Source organism: Schistocerca piceifrons, chromosome 7 (genome assembly GCF_021461385.2).
Source record: "Schistocerca piceifrons isolate TAMUIC-IGC-003096 chromosome 7, iqSchPice1.1, whole genome shotgun sequence".
NCBI classification, from domain to species: domain Eukaryota; kingdom Metazoa; phylum Arthropoda; class Insecta; order Orthoptera; family Acrididae; genus Schistocerca; species Schistocerca piceifrons.
The window spans coordinates 353,080,872-353,101,711 of NC_060144.1; the positions used below are offsets into that span (position 1 = coordinate 353,080,872).

Below are 20,840 nucleotides of genomic sequence, written 5' to 3' on the forward strand. Positions count from 1 at the left end.
CTATACAATTGCAGTCATTTATTGGGTTGGGTAATTATTACCGAAAATTTGTCCAGGTGTCTGCAGAGATTGGAAAACCACTGAATGCGAAATCAAAGAAAGGTGTAACTTAAGAGGAATTATTCAACAACTGGGAAAGAATTATTCTCAGAACATACTTCGTTAAATAAATTTACACATCCAATGATACGAATGAATATCACAAATTTGACTTTGTCAGTTTTGGGTGTCACTTCAAACTTGTTTTATTTTTGTACGGTAATGGTAAGAATGATAAATCTACTTTTTACATACATAAATTTTAGTGCTATAGAATTTCATTAAAATATGTCATTGCTAATTATTTAGGTCCCAATGATTTGTTTTCTTTCAATAAGCATGAGAAGCTGAAACAATGAAACCAAAACTTGGAAGCAAAGACAGCAGTAAATATATAGTAAAAAAGGTAGTAAGCAATTTATAATCAAAAGAATACTCCAGTCATACTGATAAGTAACTGACTTTCAAATACAGATATTTGAAGCCTCATGGTTACGGCGCATATACATTATAAGTCACTCTGCTTTTAATGGCTTCTGTGACATCCTTCAGTCCTTCCTTATTTTCCTCCTCAAAGTGGGGGATGGTGCTGTTACATCGTTGCAGCCACTCCCTTATCTTTGGGTATGCATCAAGGACTACTCCCATTGCCTGTAAAACAAAAATTAGCTGTGTCACTATGCCTTGAGAACCAACATATTGTTATGATATTAGTAAATCTAAAACAATAATGGTAAAGTGCTTTATGTTACAGGAAATCTTTACAATATATTCCCGAGGTCCTTCAACGGTTTATTATTTCTGATGCACTGACCAATAAGTCATTTAGAGAAGAAACTAAAATTTCGTTTCCTTCTCAACTGAACTAGGTTAGTAAAATGAAATCAATGGAATAAATTTGGATTAAATCAGTCAATTGTGAGTACATGAGACAACAGCGATGAAATGGATTCAGAAATGTTTAGCCTGCAAAATGTGAGTGTGTTGTGACAAATGAAAATCAGTGGTATTCTGAAGGCATGGTTACGTTTAAGTGAATCTATTTCAAATTTTATTTATATTTATCTGTTTATTTATTTTCTGGTGGCAGGGTAAGTTCATAAAGTGTGCTACTCCGATGTACATACACCGTGGGAGAACATCTGGTAGTAGTGTTCAAAAGTAAGAGTTATCCTCAGTGACGATAAAAACAGGTCGGCTTAGGTGGTCGTTCGGCACAAAATTTCCGTTCCTGGCATTTGCATCAATTTAGTGAATAAATGAGAAAAGCTTTTACAGGAATATGTGACGATACAGTTGCATTTATTGGTAACTAAGATACTTATATTTGAAACAAATAGCAATTCGTCAACTGACCATCCTTTATGTAGTTTTGCTAATATTTTCGTAACTGAAACACTCCATTAGATACTTCCACGTTGTGTCGTTAGAACTCCAGATTGCTTTGGTACACTTTCAGGAGCTCTTGCTACTTGGTAACAGTTCAAACTAGATACATCCAGACATCTATAAAAAAAAGCTGCTTGATTGTCAACCCTCTGTAACTCACAATACATTTCAGATGACAAAACACTGGATAAACAGAATCTCAGGTACCTCATGACATGTTAATAAAAATAAATTTTTAATTAAGCAGTATCAGTTAGTGCTAAATACTCAAAGTAGCTAGAAAAGCAAGAGCTTTTTTTCAAAACTGCAATTTTTTTGCTTTTAGTTACATTTATAATTTTTCTAGTATGAAGAGCGTAGCACATTGATGATAAATGACTCAGTTATACTGGACGAGCAATTCTTGTCAGTTATCCTTTTTGTGTACATGTTGACTTGCACAGAAGTGAAATGTGGATGATAAACAGTTCGGACAAGAAGAGAACTGTAGCTTTTGAAACAACATGCTACAGAAAAGTGTTCAAGATGAGATGGAATAATCAAAAACTAATGAGGACAAACAAATTTGGGGAGAAAATAAATTAATGGCACAGCTCAGCTGTAAGAAGAGATCAGTTGAGAGAACACATCCGAGGCATGAAGGAATTGTCAGTTTGATAACAGAAATGAGTGTGTGTGTGTGTGTGTGTGTGTGTGTGTGTGTGTGTGAGAGAGAGAGAGAGAGAGAGAGAGAGAGAGAGAGAGAGAGAGAGAGGAGTGTGGGGGTGGGAAGAGGATTGTAGAGGGGCACTAAGGGTTGAATACAGTCAGCAGATTCAGATGGATGTAGGTTGCAGTAATTAAGCAGGGATGAAGAGGATTGCATAGAGCATTCTGGAATGGAACCAGAATCAAACCATTTTTCGCACACACACTGTTGTAGGGGTGCGTCAGAGAGACAGAGGAAAGAAGCTCGCCAGGAAATGACGCTATAGGTTCTTCCTCAAGAGTGCTATTGGAGGCTTGGGTTCGGCGGCATGGCTTCCTGTTGATCAATGCGTCAACAATAATCAATGGAACAGGCTGAGAATGGCAAGGTAACAGACGTTGCAGATCCAGTGAGAATTCGTCAATTTAAACAGACTGCTTTTAGAACAGATATTTTTTGGTAAGTGTCTGTTTCCTTTAACATGGAAAAAGAGGACATTACCTAAGATTTCTGAAAGCTGATAAAATGCAATTCAAATGACAAATGGCAAATAATCAGAGCTCTCGAATAAAACTTTAGGAAACGCCTACAACAAAGTCTGCAGAATGCCGGGACAGTGAGGAGACAGACATGTAGCCCTTTTTCCGGCTGTTACGGGAGACATTTCTATTTCATTTCTGTTTCTACTGGAAAGTCGCTCAAGACTATTTCTGAGTGGACCCAGTGGTTATCAGTCAGAGTCTTTGCCATTATATGCCTGATCCAGTTTTATTCTATCCTCTTAACACAAAAACAGCAAACTGCTCAGTCTTCTTCTTCTTCTTCTTCTTGGTGTAATACCCAACACCATTAACAGGCGGATCACTGGAGTTCGTCATTAGTGTGATGGGTATATTAACGTTTTCTTTAATCTTAGTGTCTGATAAAAAGGCATTAAATGTTTGAGATTTAATTTTGTCAAGAGTAACCTCAATCTATTTAACTGTGGCCCAAAATAGACCAGTTTCATGGAAATAACAAATAATTATATGCACTTTAATTACATCTAATACTTTTATTTTTTACTGATTAAAGTGACACATTGTAGTGCATTTCAATCATTAATTAAGCGTGTTGTAATGTAACAGAAAAACTCTGTGGACTATCGAATTTTTTCCTTGCAGTTTTACTTTTCGATGTATTTTTTCTATGAATCAAAGTTTGTAAATAAGTGAAGGTCAAGGTGGGAGATTGGGAAAGAAAGGAATGGTATTACTGATGTCAGCTGCATTGGGACATTATGCGGAACCAGAGGCAACAAATGAAAATGTCTACTAGATGGGGTTTCGAACCCAGCATCTCCTGCCTACTAGGGAGGTGCGTTAACCACTGCGCCATCCGGGGCAGAGCGTTATTGTAACTGCACGGACTAACTCAGCACGTCTCATAGCAGACCTAGATTCCCACCAAGCACCACCCATCTGCAGTCCCTGTCCGTTTCCTCCGTGCTCGCTACTCTGCGAGTCCCAGGACGCCGGACGTACTTGTGCATCCGCACTGAATGTAGTGGTCCTTTGCCCTTCTAGACGAATCAGTTATATGAGTGTTTGGTGTCTTATTCTTTCGGACATGTCCGATGAAATTGAATGTTTCCTCATAGTAAAGATAAATAAGTACTAGTTGTAAGTAGATACGCTGGGTTTAGACAGGGCGATGCGAATTGTCAGAGATTCTAGTGAACTGGTAGTTGCATTATCGCTGTGCGCCAGCAGTTCATTACCGTGCAGAGGAGAAGGCAGGGGGGGGGGGGGGGGAAATGTTGAGAGAGACAGTCGAGTTGAGTGAAGCTGTGATTCTCCTTCCATTTTTTGTTGTTGTTGGAAAATGGTCGAAAGCTGAGGTGCTAAAGTATGCAATGGCACAGCATACATTTGGTGAGGGCTGGCCGAGTATATGGCAGTAACTGGGAACAGTACAATTACTGCAAGAGGATGCAAATTAACATGAAGAGTACTATTCGCCCAATATCATTTGTTACGGAGTTACAGGAAGATCAGCCTGTGCTGCACATTGTCAACCAACAATACCTTACATTGCACTAACGACATCTCACCCTGAATTAAGATCCAACCACTTACTTGGTCAGACTTTGCCAGCGTCACAGTTCATTTTGTGTTTCAGTAATACCGAAATACACCACAGTGATGATCTTCACTTTTACTTAAGACAAAATACCTACGGAGGATCTGTTCTATCCATTACTGATGATCTGAGAGTTTCTGATGATTGAGGAACTATTATACAGTTTTTTAAAGAAATAACAAAAATTAAAAATTCAATATTAGGCAAAACAATTATTAATTACTTAAGTGCTTCACTCCAGTAAAACTTATTGTGAAAGACATTGCTTAACAAAGTAAAATTCAGTAAAACACAGTTTCTTATTGTACTTTTTCATGAATAAGGAGGTTTTCATTTTTACGCAAGTGCAATCAGTAAGAAATGTGTGCTAAAGTCTTGAGCAAATAATGGTAGTAATTGCACAAAGTAATTAGCAGTACTTGTTAAAGAATAGTAATAAAAGCTGACGTTAATAGAAACCAATGAGTCAGTAAAATCATACCACGAACTTTTCCATTCTTTCGCAATCAAACTTTTAACTTCGCAAATTACGTTACTGTAACTCACAGGAAAGTGATTGTTGAATGATGCTGTCACTACGATAAATTATAAGCTAAATGACAGCATTCAATAATGAACAAAACACAAATAACTTTTGAATAAAATGAAAGACAGTAACCGTTACAGTGAATGACCTCACGAATTTTTGCATTTCCAAATTTTTTATTACTAATGAATTATGTTCTTTGATTACTACTAATTGATTTCCATGAGCTGGTATGTAACTGAAAGAGTTTTTTCTCTGTGACATATCCATTTGATATCACGCTGGAGCAATATTTATCAATTTTTTTTACTGTTTTCGCCTTACGACAAAACCAAACATTTTTATCAAGTTTTTCACCATTAGCGGACAGTGAGTATAAACCATTAATTTTCTTTAATTCATCAATTAAACTTATATCACTTTTCAAATTAAGCTAATTACTGTAATTCCTTGCAGCCAAATTCATTTAACGTTAACATAGTTTTTACTTCTTGTCGTCATTGCTCCAAATACAGAGCAACGGTGATTCGGTTATAACTGCACCAACATTTCACGGATTTCATTTATTCTTCGGATAGATGCCCGCCATGTGCAACAGGAAACGTGAGGTACACGGTCCATTTCAGTCCTAATTAGCCAAAAGTGTAGTGGGTGGTTATAATGCATCCATCACGATATAAAGTAGCTTAACAAACAGTGGGGCTAATACATTAATGGCAACAAGTTCCACCATGTGTTTTTTGAAACATAATGAAATTTACATGCTTTCAATGTATTTGAATAGATGTGCTGTGGGACGAAAGAGATGTGATCATACAATTACCAACAGATGCAGATTTCGCTGTATTAAACTGTCACGTATCTCAGCATTGTAATTCGGTATGAAATTGTTGGAAATGTACAGATGTAACTTCTTTTGTAAAAGTACACTTATCCGTCTTTTGGAAAAAAAAAATTATCTGCACGTACGCTAAGATCAACAGTCACATGACTTCGTCAAATATTTACTATTTATATCGAATGTGTGTTTAATAACTTATGGGACAAGTGGATGTATTATATTTGAAAAATTAATTGCAAATACCTCTTTCAGGAAATAAAGTCTTAGAAGACTGAATTTCTTCCATAGTCATTCAACTGGTTTGTTTTCCTTTTCTCCTGTTTCTAACCTGTAGAAGTTTGTTTCTGCACGGTGCACGCAATGACGTCGGAAATCTATGCTATAAACAATGATTTTTGCTGTCCAAAATAATTCCCCTCCTATTTACTGTTTGCGTCGTTTCTCCGGTACCTAATTCTAGATGGCTAACTTCTTCATAACCATTATGACTCTCCTACTAATAAAGGTTTGAATATACTGTACTTCTCTACTACCTTTTCGTTTAAAAAAGTAATTTTCTACTTATTGGTCACGTTTCGTAACATCACACTTGAAATTCTTCTGAATCCTTTGCAGGCGTACCGAAACCCACATTCTCCAATTGATGCTGTATCCCAAATGAGTAGTTTCATAGATACATACATGACGTCTAGCTTATGAGACTTCGCCTGTACCAGGTCTTGCTCTCACATTTTTATACCTACACTACTAGACCGAGCGAGTTGGCGCAGTGGTTAGCACACTGGACTCGCATTCGGGAGGACGACGGTTCAATCCCGTCTCCAGCCATCCTGATTTAGGTTTTCCGTGATTTCCCTAAATCGTTTCAGGCAAATGTCGGGATGGTTCCTTTGAAAGGGCACGGCCGATTTCCTTCCCAATCCTTCCCTAACCCGAGCTTGCGCTCCGTCTCTACTGACCTCGCTGTCGACGGGACGCTAAACACTAACCACCATCACCACCACCTACACTACTGGCCATTAAAATTGCTACACCAAGAAGAAATGCAGATGATAAACGGGTATTCATTGGATAGATATATTATACTAGAACTGACATGTGATTATATTTTCACGCAATTTGGGTGCATAGATCCTGAGAAATCAGTACCCAGAACAATCGCCTCTGGCCGTAATAACGGCCTTGATACGCCTGGGCATCGAGTCACACAGAGCTTGGATGGCGTGTACAGGTACAGCTGCCCGTGCAGCTTTAACACGATACCACAGTTCATCAAGAGTAGTGACTGGCGTATTGTGACGAGCCAATTGCTCGGCCACCATTGACCAGACGTTTTCAGTTGGTGAGAGATCTGGAGAACGTGCTGGCCAGGGCAGCAGTCGAACATTTTCTGTATTGAGAAAGGCCCGTACAGGACCTGCAACATGCGGTCGTGCATTATCCTGTTGAAATGTAGGGTTTCACAGGGATCGAATGAAGGGTAGGGCCACGGGTCGTAACACATCTGAAATGTAACATCCACTGTTCAAAGTGCCGTCAATGCTAACAAGAGATGACCGAGACGTGTAACCAATGGACCCCATACCACCACGCAGGGTGATACGCCAGAATGGCGATGACGAATACACGCTTCCAATGTGCTGTAGGGAAGCAGCATACTCACGCCTTATAAAATTCACATCAGTCTTTCCATTGTGTGCCAGCCTAGTCCGCTGTAACTAGCTCTGACGTCATAAATATTGCGCAATACTTTAAAATGAAGTAAATAACCTGAAACGTTTCTAGCATGTCAGGAGTAATACAAAATCAATATGTGTTGGATATCAGTTCAATAACTTTAACCATTTTCGAAATTTGGATGTTTTTCTGTAAAAATCATTGGCGCAACAGAAAAGAGCTAGAAACTGAAAAATTTATATTTAGATTCCTTTTGCATAATAATTTAGTATTCTGGATCTCACAAATTAAAATTTTAGTTGAAATTCATGATTTTCTGGGTTTTGTCTTAGAAATTAAGGAAACAAGATAGATTAAGTAGGCGAACAAATAAAGCTAGGGTGTTTAAATTTAAGTAGAAGGGAGATCCGCTATAATCATAAAAATGTGAGAAGTTTCAACAGAATAATATAAAACTATAGCTATAGCGTATCTCCAAAGAGCAAGTTCTGAGCTCGTCTACTGCGTGTAGTGTACGTAACCATGAAATCGTTTTCGAGTGAAGTGTTAATTCTGGGATGACTTTAATGATCTATCTTCAGTTTGCGTATGTCGTATTTTCACGTGCCGCCGCGGGACAGACATTCTATCATTATTTAGCGTGGCGTTTGATGAACATTATCATCAAATTATGGCGAGCATTCACTTAAACATTTAATTTGAACAGTTACAGTGGCATCAGCGCATTAGACTCTGAACTGCTCTGGTAGTTGGATTGTGTGGATTCTTTTTGGTCTGTGACTTTCAGAATATAGTGAACATTTTAGAGAAAATGGTTTTTGATTATGAATCCCAGACAATCTCGTAATTCTTCAGAGCTATAAGCTGTAGCTATAAATGTATTTCTCAGATGAAGTGGGCACTAGGAATTCTAATTACAGGCTTCACGTTTTGCTAATCACTTTCTGGTTGCCAATATTGTAGTTAGAGAGTCAGTTTTGAGAACAGTAAACAGCATAAATATAAAACATCTATTCTATTACTCCACCCGCCGCCCCACACATGTTGCTAATCGGCCGGGAAACAAACTGAGTAAAAGTGAAAGTGATTTTTAAATATTCGGATTCGGAAGTGAAATGCGACACGCAACTGAGCAATGGAACAGTGATAGTGTTACGTGTGCATGTGGACGACGCAAATGGATTAACAACGCATCTGGATTGACGGAGCTGGCGCTGAGTAGCTGCACTGCTGGCATCGCGAGAAGTCAGTTTCGCCGCACTGCAGTCATGTGTCGGAGCGACCGGAGCCGCGTCTGCTGTTGCGGGCCACGCCCACAACACGGCAGTTGTCGAGGTGCCGTCTGCAGTTCAACGCGCCGCGTCACATCAGTAATCCTGGTACGCCGCGCTGGCAACGCCATACGTCGTGCAGAAGGAACTAAGTTAAGTGAAAAGCTGTTAAAATTTTTACTAACCTGCGCTAAAAGACAGTCGGCGATGGAACCGCAAAAAGAAACAGAAGTTAAACCTAAGTCAGGACCTATGTCTGTTGAAGGAACTGTAAATCCAGACAACGGTTCAAGTGTAAATATGCATGAAAACAGTAATGTCAAAGTGAAATCCGAGCTAGTGTCTCCTGACAGTAGTGTGAAAAAGGGCAACGATTCAATAGTAGAGACCCCTGTAGTAAAGCAGAAATCAGAAAGTGTTAAGTTATTGGATGATAGTTTCTCTGATGAATTAAAAATGAAACAGTCATCAGAGATGGTAGAGTTTAAAAAGGAGAAGTTAGATATGACTGATCAATCAATGGTTCATTTAGTTTTGATGATTCTGGTGTTGGAGCCAGTTTTTCGCCACCTGAGTGTGATAAAAAGCCAGCTAGTGAGGAGCCCAAAGATACTGGGGCTATTGATTTAAATGTAATATTACAAGCAATAGCTGCCAGTAATGCAAAAATGTCAGCCAGTAATGCTAGAATGACAGCTGAGTTAAAATCTGATATAATTGAGGTAAATAACAGGATTGTGGCCAGCAAACCAATTTTAATAAACGGTTTGAGGCAATGGACAATAAATTAGAATCCAATAAAGCTGAATTAGAAACTTCCTTCAAGACTGGCTGCAATAAGTTGAAAGAGGATCTGGACAGTTTAAATTATAAAATTGATTACAACCATGAGGATATTAAGAAAAAAGTTGCTCAACAATTTTCTGAGATGTATAAAACAGTAAAATCCGAAATTGCTGAGGTTCGCAAAAACTTCCAAATGGAAGATGCGAAGCTGGAGCACAAGTTAACAGAAAAGATCGAGGCGGAATCTGAACTGTGCTCAGATAGGTTTAAAGATGTTAATATAAAAGTAAACATATGCCAAGCAGAAGTAGACGCAATCAAAACTGATACTACTCATATTGTGCAAAGAGTAGATAATGTTGAAATGAAAGTAGAAAATATTAGTACTAACATTGCTAACATTGAGAGTAAAGTAGCTTCAGTAACTTCTGGTAATGGTAGTATACAACAAGTTGTAGCTGCAAACGCCGCTTTTATCGGGTGTCGGCAGTTCTTGCGGTTCGATCCAGATAAAAATATCCACCCGCTAGATTTCTGGAACGATTTTGAAGATGTGATTCCGCCAACTTGGTCAAACGAGAGAAAATCTCATTTATTAGAAGCCATTTAGCAGGTGACGCCATGTGTTGGTCAGCTGATGTTATGTTGAAGTGTAAAACATTAGCGGAATTTAAAACAGCTTTCATTAATGAGTATTGGTCTAGCAATAAGCAAAATGAAGTGTTGAGAGAATTTTGGAGTGGAAAACGCTTCAATGCAGGCAATGAATCTATTAAAGAGTTTGCCAGGTCATGGATCTCACGTTTGTCACATTTGGCTGAAAAGCTAAAACCTGAAATGATAATACTAGGTCTTGAAGCCAAACTGCCATGGTATTGGCAAACTAGAATTATATCTGCCCCTAGAGACAATCTGGGTCGTTTCATTGAGTATTTGGAACGTGTAGAGCGTGTTGCTGCCAATGAGGAGCAAGCACGTAATAACAGAAATGCTAATAACACTAGTAGTAATTTTAAGAACGAGCAGAATGGCAATGTAAACATCAGAACAGTAGGTGTTCGCCATCCTAAGAAAGGTAGGAATTGGACAAATAATTACTAGAACCAACAATGGCATCCAAATTATAGTAATTTTGTTCCTAACAAAAATGTGCAAGTAAACAACAGTGTTGAAAGCAATGCTGTGCCAGTTAACTATAATGCAAATAAAGGTAACAGTAGTAGGCAGAGGCTGGAAAACTAGTTCCCGGCTATGAGGATACTGGCGCTCACCAGACGGTTGTTTTTCCTAAGCCAGTAATTACAGTAATTAGTATGACAGATCAGAATACTCAAACTGAGGATTCGGTTGATGGGTCGGTAGCATCCAATGATACTGCAGAAATATTAAACCACTCACAGTATTTGATAGACACCGTGTTAGAGACGCTTTCTAAGTGGGAAGAGAAAGAGAAGGCGCAGCAGTGTAACGGTAGGGAAGAGCTACAGAATACTGAATTGTCAGGTGAAGAAGCAGAAGAAATTCATGCTTATATTTACGATGAGGATGATGTGCTCTTATCTAAAGTGCCTGTGCAGGATATTGATACTGTACTAATAGATTTAGAACATGAGGTAAGTGAGAATGTAGAGGATAGCCTGTTGGGGGTCGATGAATCCAGTAGCTGTGACCAGTTGTCACTGGAGAAGGAACTCGACGATAATAGTGAAAGTGGTTTAGCTGTAACTAGTGTTATGCCCGGTCTGGAGGTGAAGAATCGCTCAGACTGCAGTAATTTGGGTCATGTTCAGCAAACTAAATGTAATGAAGTCGTGCGGTGTTTCGATTTGAAATTAATAGACCGACTGGAAAAGGCAGCTGAAAATGTAGTTCAGGAAACCCCTACACACTTTGACCTAAATGTAATGAAGACAGATGTCGATCACTTTAGTTGGAGACAAATCCAAAAGGAACTATTGGATGAGTTTGAGGAACCACCTGTACAACCTAGAATAAGCCACCCTATAATAATAGTGAATATGTTGGGTATCAATGTACGTTGTCTCTTAGACAGTGGAAGTGAGGTGAGTGCGATATCTCAGTCCTCCTTTGCTGCATTACCTGGTAAAGACAGGCTTACAGTAATGAGGGTATCAGGACTAAGAATAATTGGTGCTACTGGCAAGGCGTCAAAAACGGTAAAGCAAGAAGCTTTACTGCCCTTTGATATTAATGGTAATTTAATAGATCATCCATGCTTAATTGTAAAAAATTTCAGTATTGAGGTTTTAATTGGCATAGATTTCTTGTCGAAATATCAGTGTGTTGTTGACTTTGAAAAAGCCTGTTAAAATTGGTCTTGCCGATAACCGGAGTAATTACGGTACCTTTTATTGATAAACATGTAGTAACTAATGATGAAACTTGGGAGCTGCTTTTACGATTTCTGAAAAATAGGAGATATTGGGACGAAGTAAAAGTAAGCTAAAGATAGAAGAAGAAGAAGCAATTATTTTGGACAAAAAAGAAGCTAAATTGCAGGAAATCGGTAAAATTTCAGCTAATCAGAAGGAAGAACTGAGACAGGTTTTAAAAAGGCATCATAAGGTATATTCAAATCGACCTGGCGTGGTCAAAGGTTATGAATGTCAATTCAAGGTGAAACCTGGCCAAATGTTTTTCAGGAAGCCATACCAAATACATGTAGCTAGAAAGGAGGCAGTTCGAAAGGAGATACAGAGAATGCTAGAGTGGGGTGTGATTGAAAAAGCGGTTAGTGAGTACAATCATCCTCTTGTTGTTGTACCAAAAAGATACGGGAGTGTCAGATTGGTCTTGGACGCTCGTTGGTTGAATGAAATAGTGGTTAGGGAAAGTGATAGACCGCAGAACATGGACGAGTTATTGCAAAAATTCCGGGGAGTAAAATTCTTAACCTCTATGGACATCACGTGTGGATACTGGAATTTGCCACTGGCGGAAAGTTCAAGGAAGTACACAGCTTTCTTGTACGAAGGAGTTTGTTACGAATACCGTGTGGTACCTTTCGGACTTAATATCTCTGTTTGTGCCTTCGTACGTGTGATGTTCCATGTTTTAGGACCAGCCTCAAGTAATAAAATAAGTCTACGTAGATGATCTGTTAATAGCAACTCCTACCTGGGAAGAACACATAGTTTTATTAGAGGAAATGTTAGAGGCTATTGAGAGAGGTGGCATGAAACTAAAGATTGAAAAGACAGAGTGCGTTTAAGAGGAAATAGGTTTCTTGGGATATATGACAAGTGGAAAAGGTATTCTGCCTGACCCAGGCAAGCTAGCAGTCATTGAAAAATTTGAGGCTCCCAGAAACAAGAAGCAGTTGAGATCGATGTTCGGTCTTTTCGGCTTCTGTAGGCGTTTTGTTAGTGATCAGGCTTTTAATGCACCCTGTCTTCACCTCCTGCTGAAAAAGAATACCCCTTTGGTTTGGACAGCAGAATGCCAACAGGCGTTCGAGGTGCTTAAACAATCTTTAATTAATAGTCCTATATCACATCATCCTGATTTTGAAAAACCATTCTGTATGCCTGTTGATGCTAGTGGCTATGGTATACCTGTGGAGATATTCCAAGTAGAAATAGAGAACGAACAAGATGTGCACAAGGCTATAGCTTTCGCAAGTCGATCTTTACAGCAGCAGAGAGAAATTATGGTATCTCAGAACTGGAAGCATTGGCAATTGTATTTGGGGTACAGAAATTTGAGCAGTATCTATTAGGTCACAAGATAATTGTGTACAGTGACCATAAGGCGTTGACCTTTTTAAAAACCTGTAAGTTGAGGAATGCTCGTTTGGTAAGACGGTCATTGTACCTCCAGCAGTTTGACCTTGAGGTTAGATATATTCAAGGGAAAGACAATCTGGTAGCTGATGGGTTATCTAGAAGTGTGGAGCTATGTGATGACGCGGGAATTATAGCAACTGACCTAAGTGAAGTACGGATGTTTGCTTTGCACGAAGTAAAGGAAGAAAGTGCATTAAAGAGGGTGATTAAGAACTTGAGACGTGAGCAGAATGCAGATGACCAGCTGAAATTAGCGAAGAGCTATTTAGGAAATGCGAACTATCTTAAGGTTTCGCAATACTATAGTCTGCATAAAGGTATTCTGTTTAGAAGGAAAAATGTAGGAGTTTCAGAGCGGAGGCCGTGCTTTACCTCACAACATGTAGACTTACTAATCGACTATGTACACCTGAGGTATGGGCACTATGGTGCAAAGAAGTGCATTGCCAAATTAAAAGAGAAGGTTGTGTTTGACAACATGTACCGCCGTGTTACCAAGTGTCTAGCATCTTGTGTAGTGTGCCAGAAAGTCTGTGCTGCTAACACCAAAATACAAGGGGATATGCATTCATTAGAGCCAACTGAAACCCTAGAATTACTGGCTTGTGATTTGTTTGGCCCTCTTCCTGCTTCGAGAGGTGGGTGCACCCATGTTTTTGTTGTTGTGGATGGATTTAGTAAATATGTTAGGCTATACCCAATTAAAAGAGCAAATGCAAAAACGTTGGTAGAAAAGTTGGAAAAAGATTTCTTCATGAACGTTGGCGTTCCGAAGAGTTTGCTGTCAGACAATTTCAAGAATGTCTGGATAAGGCCGGAGTGAAACATCTGAAAATATCTGCGTATTTCCCCCAAGGAAATATGAGTGAACGTATTATGAGAAAATTGAATAGGCTTTGCACGACTTGTTGTGCTCGGAAACACTCAAGTTGGGCAGAGCACATGAAGTATTTTGAGAATGTAATTAACAACTTAAGGCATGATGCAACTGGTTTTGCGCCTTGCGAATTGATGTTTGGCCAAGGTTGCAGATATCGTAGAATTCCCTCTTCTAACGCAAATATCCACAAACGAAAAGAAGTTAAGGGCTAGGGCAAATATAAGGAAAAGAACATTAGAAAGAAAGGAGCGTCATGACGCAAAAGCTTGAAACACGTATGTAACGCAGCAGCGATGGCGAGGCATTGTAGCATCTGTGACCAGAGAGTATGCGCTTGACCGCGCGAGTGTTGCGAGCAGTTCTCAGTCAGTAGTAGTCTTTGCGAGTTAGTTGTCGCTATGCAGAGTAGCAGTCAGTCGGTCGTTGCGAGTCTGTAGCTCTGTCTAGTTGAGAGCAGTACTCAGTCTGTAGTCGTCATGCAGAGCGGTCGGTCAGTAGTAGCAGCCCAGTGCGGTTGTGTGATGTAGGCGGTCGGCAACAATGGTCAAGATGAGGAATAAGGTATACTGTTAATTAATATAATCATTAGATAATGAAAAATTTTATTTATTGTAATTATTCTCCAACAAGTCTCCCAATAATAATTTTTTATTTCAAAAGCATTTTCTCAAAAGTTTAATTTTTTTGAACTAAAGATCTCGTTGCACTTCCCATTTCATTCCACTTCCTTTTGAAGAAAAATTTCACTAGAATTACAAAAAAAAGGAGAATATTATTATTTGCAATGTAGTTCCTCCAAGTGGTGCGCAACAACAAGAGCAGATATGTGACATCCATTTATTCTGAGGTAAGACTTTAATTCTGATTGTTTTTACACAGGGCCAAAGACCGATATTTCGGTTTAATTGAATTTTCTTGTCACTGAATGGACTTTAATTTTTTGAAGGATTTATAATTGAGTCAGATTGCGAATTTCACATTTGTTGCCATTGTCAGTACATTTGATTGTGGGCAGGTTACGCATAGAGCCATGTCCATCAGCATTTCTAATTAGTATCGTTATTTTCTTTTAAAAGTTTTGTGGGGAGGTTACACTTGGCCCCCCATTTCTATTAAGTATTGCTATATTTTCTTATATAAAAATTGCGGTGGGGAGGTTACACTTGGCGACACCCAGTCCAGGATCGTATTTCGTTGAGAGTCTTTTGAGCGACAGTCAGATATCTGCTCTTATTTGCTTAGATAATTAGGATTTGGCGCAACGCTTTTAATAATATTGTGACTTTCTTTCTACAGGTCAACGGCAATTTGCTGCTTTGTTGTATTTGTGTGTTGCTTTTGCATTGTGCTTATTTGTTTTGTGAAAAATTTTGACTATTGTAAAAATGCCGCGAAAGACTGTGAATAGTGTATCGCGAAGTATTGTGAATGAAATTACCGACTTAAACAACGTGACCGATAGTAATTGTGATACGCAACGTAATGATGACAATCCTGCGTTCACTAACAATCAGTGCATTCCAACCACTAATGATGACTTTCACCTTAATGATGAACAAACGAACTCAATTGTCTCGTCTGTTAACTTGACGACAATTGATGACGCAGAATGCTCCATGGTAATGAGCGCTGTAGAGCTTAACACACCCGATTTGGAAAATTCAAGTAATGTACAGTCAAATCTGTCTAATGAAAATGAACAGATCACACAAAGTAGGACAGATGTATTTAATTCCGAAACAATGACTGATAGTATACATTTGACTGACAAACCTTTTTGTAAGTTTCAGAATGACCAAATGGTTACAGAAAGTGAAACAATTCCAGATCCACTATTGAACAGTACAGATAATAGAAATGGTAATTTTGGCTCGGATCCAATTATGGCAATACTGATACAACTTAGGGAAGATAATAAACAACAGAGTGAAAATTTCAAACAACTTAGGGAAGATAACAGACAGCTTAGTGAACAAATTAGAGACGTTGCCGCGCAGTGCCATGACACTAAGGAACAATTGCGCGTGGAAATTGAGGCTTGTTCTCAAAAAAAATAGCGAAGAAATTAAGTCTGTTGCGCAAGAATTAAGAGAAATGCAAACAGCCGCAACAGAAACACTCAGAGACGAAATTAGCGGAGTCGCTAAACAATGCTCTGAAAAAGCTGCACAATTACGGGACGAGTTGAAAGCAATGACGGTAGAACTTTCGCGCACTATGGACGCAAAGATAGACGCGAAATTCGAACAGCAGAACACTCAGATTAACGAGCGCTTTAGTCAGCACATACAGAACAGTGATACGCGTTTCCGCAGATTTATTCAAGATCAAAACAAAGTAAAACGACAAATCATGGAAACAATCACTGCACAGAGACAAGAGGACAAACGTAAAATATTCGCGAAAGCGAAGACGTATGTAGACAATAATATTACTACAGTGTCCGACAAAATTAATACCATAGAACAATTGAACGCGGAATTACGGGATGAAATTTCTGATCTTAAAGCAAAAACGGATACACACACAGTAAATATTCAGTGACAGATAGATTTGAACAACTAGATCTAACACAGGATTGCGATGTCATCAAAGCTGATGTTAAAAAACTGAGCGAAACTACGCGCAAGTTGCAAAAACAGATTAATGCGTCTGATTCTAAAACCGATGATCAGGTTAAAATACTGACTGAAAAATGTGATGAATTGGCCAGTCGTATTGATGCTATCGAAAACACTAATGACAATAAATCAGACGATACTGCACCGGTTTCATTTATCCAAACGCCTGAATTTCAAAATTTACAGCAGACAATTAATGAGATCGATTCATCTAACAACACGTTACGTAGGAAGTTATCAAATTTACAACAAGAAGTAACAGAAATGAAAAACACTTCTGTTAATAATACACAACAGACGCCACTTTATGAACATGTGTCAGAGTCACGCAGCGCGTATAATGTGAGTAATTTACAGAGACTACGAGACGTAAAATCCGAAAAGCCACGCGACTTAAAATCTGAAAAGCTACGCAACTTGAAATCCGAAATCACACAGACAAACAGACTTTCACACAAACCCGAACGTGTTTTCAAATTCAATGACGAGAACGTAGATTACGAGCAATTTTTATCCGCCAGAAAATGTAAAGAACTTAATAATGACAGCGTACAGGTACACGCTTTGCACTGTATACGACAATTTATCTTTGTACATTCACCGCTATTACCTGTAATGCAAAAGCTAGCTTTGAACCAGATGCGACAATTTATTTTTGTATTTTCATCAGCACTGCCCGTAATAAGGAAACTTGAATTAACATGGATACAACTATTTACTTTTGGAATTTTTCCGCTATTGCTTGCAACGCAAAAGCTAAAATTTATTTGCAGTGCGTAATAGACCTCAGGGGATTCATTACGCTTTAATGAATATGTGCCGTAGCGAGCATAGGGCCCCGAGCTGTAGTAGTGCTGTTTCATCTTTAGTTTTCTGCACTGCTGCCTTTTCTTCTACTATCCTTTATATCTATCAAAACTGCTCTTTAACTATTGCTCTACGTAGTATTAAGAAACGAGTAATGAAAACCCGATGTGACTAACTTTTACCGAATGTGACAATTTTCAGTAGGCACTCCCGTAATGACAACTACCGCCGTAACTTTAATAACAGATAAAATCGTAATCATCAGTATATGTAAAATTTTGAGCAATCGGAACCATATTTTTGTAACAATAGATGTTTTTCACCACAATAGCATGAAAGTCAACCGCTTAGCATACCTAACCAACAATGCAGTCTACAAAGTCAACCAAACTTTAATGTTTCGCCGCGTGCACGTATAGTCCTAGCTCCAACAAATAGTAACGCATGGCAGCAAAGAAATAACTACGTACAGACAACACACCATTTCAATTCGTATCGCAATGCGCCGTATAGAAATTACTATCATGTCAGACGTAAAGATAACGAGCACAATTTTCAGCGTACATTTAATAACAGTCGATCTTATCAGCAGCAAGAACATCAGCAACAACACATTATCATGAATGATCCAAACAATAGGTGTCATCTATAGCGTAACACGTCAGTAAGAAATAACAGAGCAGTTCAAATAGTCGAAATGCCACAGCATCCTCCCGTAAATAATAGTACGTACGACAGAATTTCACCAGACACAGTACAGGTTTTATATTACAGTAACGCAAACATTACTTTTGACACGCAGAATTTTGCTCACGAGAATGTTATTTGAAAAATGGTCTGTTGAATCTCCACTATTATCGCACCCAGATCTTACTAGAAATTTTTCCATTGCTACCGACAGTTCCAGCACCGCTTTAGGCGTACATATTTTTCAGGAAATTGAAGAAGATGGTTCTACAGTAATTAAAAACATCGCATTTGCAAGTCGCATTTTGTCACCTGCTGAACGAAATTATTCCGTTACAGAACTGGAAACATTATGTGTTGTATGGGCTTTTACGAGATTTCGGCACTTTCTTTATGGCAGACATACCACCGTTTACACAGACCATAGAGCTATACAATTTTTGCTTTCAGCTAAATTTACTCACGACAGATTAAGTAGATGGAAACTATATTTACAAGAATTTAATTTTACGATTGTTCATATTCCCGGCACACAAAATGTTATAGCAGACGCACTATCGCGTTCTCTCAGCAACAATCAGCAAGACATCGCAACCAACTTCTGCAAAGCAAATTTCAGCGTCATGTACATTCAACAAGTTGCATTTGAAAATTTTATTTCATCGTCATTACAGGACATAGCACAAGAACAAAATAAGGACAATGTGTGGAAAGAAATTAAACACCTTTGGCAAGATAGGAAAAATGTTACGATTAGGGACCACTACACTGTACGCAATGACATTCTGTTTCGCCGCTCTCATCCTGACAGCAACATTTGGTTATTATGCATTCCTGACGAACTGGTTAACAAACTAATTTGGTACACTCACTTAAGTTACGCACATTACGGAGCACGAAAATGTTTTCTTATACTGAGACAGAACTGTTATTTTACCAACATGGAAAAACGTATACGACGAGTTTTAGCGTCTTGTAAAATTTGCCAGAAAGCTAAATCAGACACCACTTCACATATTCCTCCTTTATATCCCATTATACCTGTGAAATTAAGACACATGGCCGCAGTAGATATTTTTGGTCCGATTCCGAGAACTAACAGAGGTTTTTGCTACATTTTTGTCGCTGTTGAGCTCACTTCAAAATTTGTTACTTTCACTCCGTTACGCAAAGCTACTGCTAAAACTGTTTCGAAAGCATTTGTAAAACATTTTCTATTTCATGTAGGGCATGTAATGAAAGTAATTTCTGATAATGGATCTCAATTTCGTAGTAGTGTATGGACACGCATGTTACGAGCTAGAAACATTTCTCCAATCTATATATCCAAGTACCACGCTTCTTCGAACCCTTGTGAAAGATTAATGAAGGAAATTGGTAAGCTGTGCAGAATATACTGCCACAAAAGACATATTGATTGGGATACACACATACTCTCATTCCAAGATGTAATTAATTCCATTCCAAATGAATCCACTATGCTATCTCCGACTGTTATACTGAAAAACGTTGAACCACCGAACAAAATTAAAGAATTAATAGAATTCCCCAAAAATCGTCGCCTACGACACCACGAAATAATTGACATTGCGCTGAACAACATCAAACGTGCCGCAGAGCGCCGGAGAAGACAGCAAAAACAGGTTTGTACACGCCGCGACTTTCACGTTGGACAGAAGATATTAGTACGTACACACTATTTATCCAGCAAATTAAAAGGTAAGTGCAGTAAATTTGAACTTCTATACGCAGGTCCGTATCGGATTCGCAGCATCCCTCACCCCAATGTTGTACACGTCGAAACTTTGAGAACCAGAAAATCGAAAGGCAATCACCATATCTCAAACATTAAACCGTTTATTGAGTGAAACCACTGTATGATTCAACACACTATGATGCCATTTACTAATGCAATTAATTCACCTGACTAATTATTGATGATTATCGTATTTTTTTTTTCTTGGCAAGTGCCCGGCAAGGTAAGGTTAGCAGGTCGCTTTTCTTGTCGTTACACATCAGACCGTGCACATTTTCCATTTTTTTGTGTATATGACTGTACTCCAGTTTTGTTTGTATGCACTATGAAATAGTTAAGATATAACACACACCAGTCGACTTTGACGTTTTTTTTTGCCTTATGACATCTCAACATCGTGACTGTTTCACATTTTTTTTTGCTACTGCATTGTATTATTCTGTGTACATTTTTTCGCATCCGAACACTGTCAATGTCTTGGACATATTACGTTTTCTGTCATGTTATGCTGTATGGTTAATTGTGTCACCATAAACCAGTCATTATTTAGTGGGTATAGGATTTAAATGCAAGACATTAATCTTTGTTCATCAATTTCAGAAAGGAATGATGATTCTAAGAAATAAATTTAACATAAATGGGAATTTCACCTACGGAATAAACGAAAGGAGATGCAATAACTTTATGAGGAAGAGTAAAGGGATCAGGATTAACAAGCATTAACAAGACTATACTATACTCATCACAGAATAGCAGTCTTAACTAATTTTTTCTTTCAGAATACAAGGTGATTGATGCAGGCTGTCAGAGAGAACTACACATCTTAATTTTAGTGATGAAATATGCTAGAGATAAGGAATAGTTAGGTAATGAGTAATGAAGTGATTTTTTGCAGATGATAGTGAATACTGATGAATAATGATGAAGGAAATGGTATTATGAATA

The 20,840-nt window shown here is 38.4% G+C and overlaps 1 protein-coding gene across 1 annotated transcript in view; it reads right to left on the reverse strand.

Moving 5' to 3' along the window:
• Window positions 1-234: 234 nt before the first annotated feature.
• Window positions 235-20,840, reverse strand: part of LOC124805036 (glutathione S-transferase D7-like) — a 100,938-nt gene continuing 80,332 nt past the window's right edge. Inside the window, exon 6 of the mRNA XM_047265456.1 lies at window positions 235-690. Coding sequence (XP_047121412.1) covers window positions 532-690 — 159 coding nt within the window. The 3' untranslated portion in view covers window positions 235-531. The remainder of the gene's footprint in view (window positions 691-20,840) is intronic.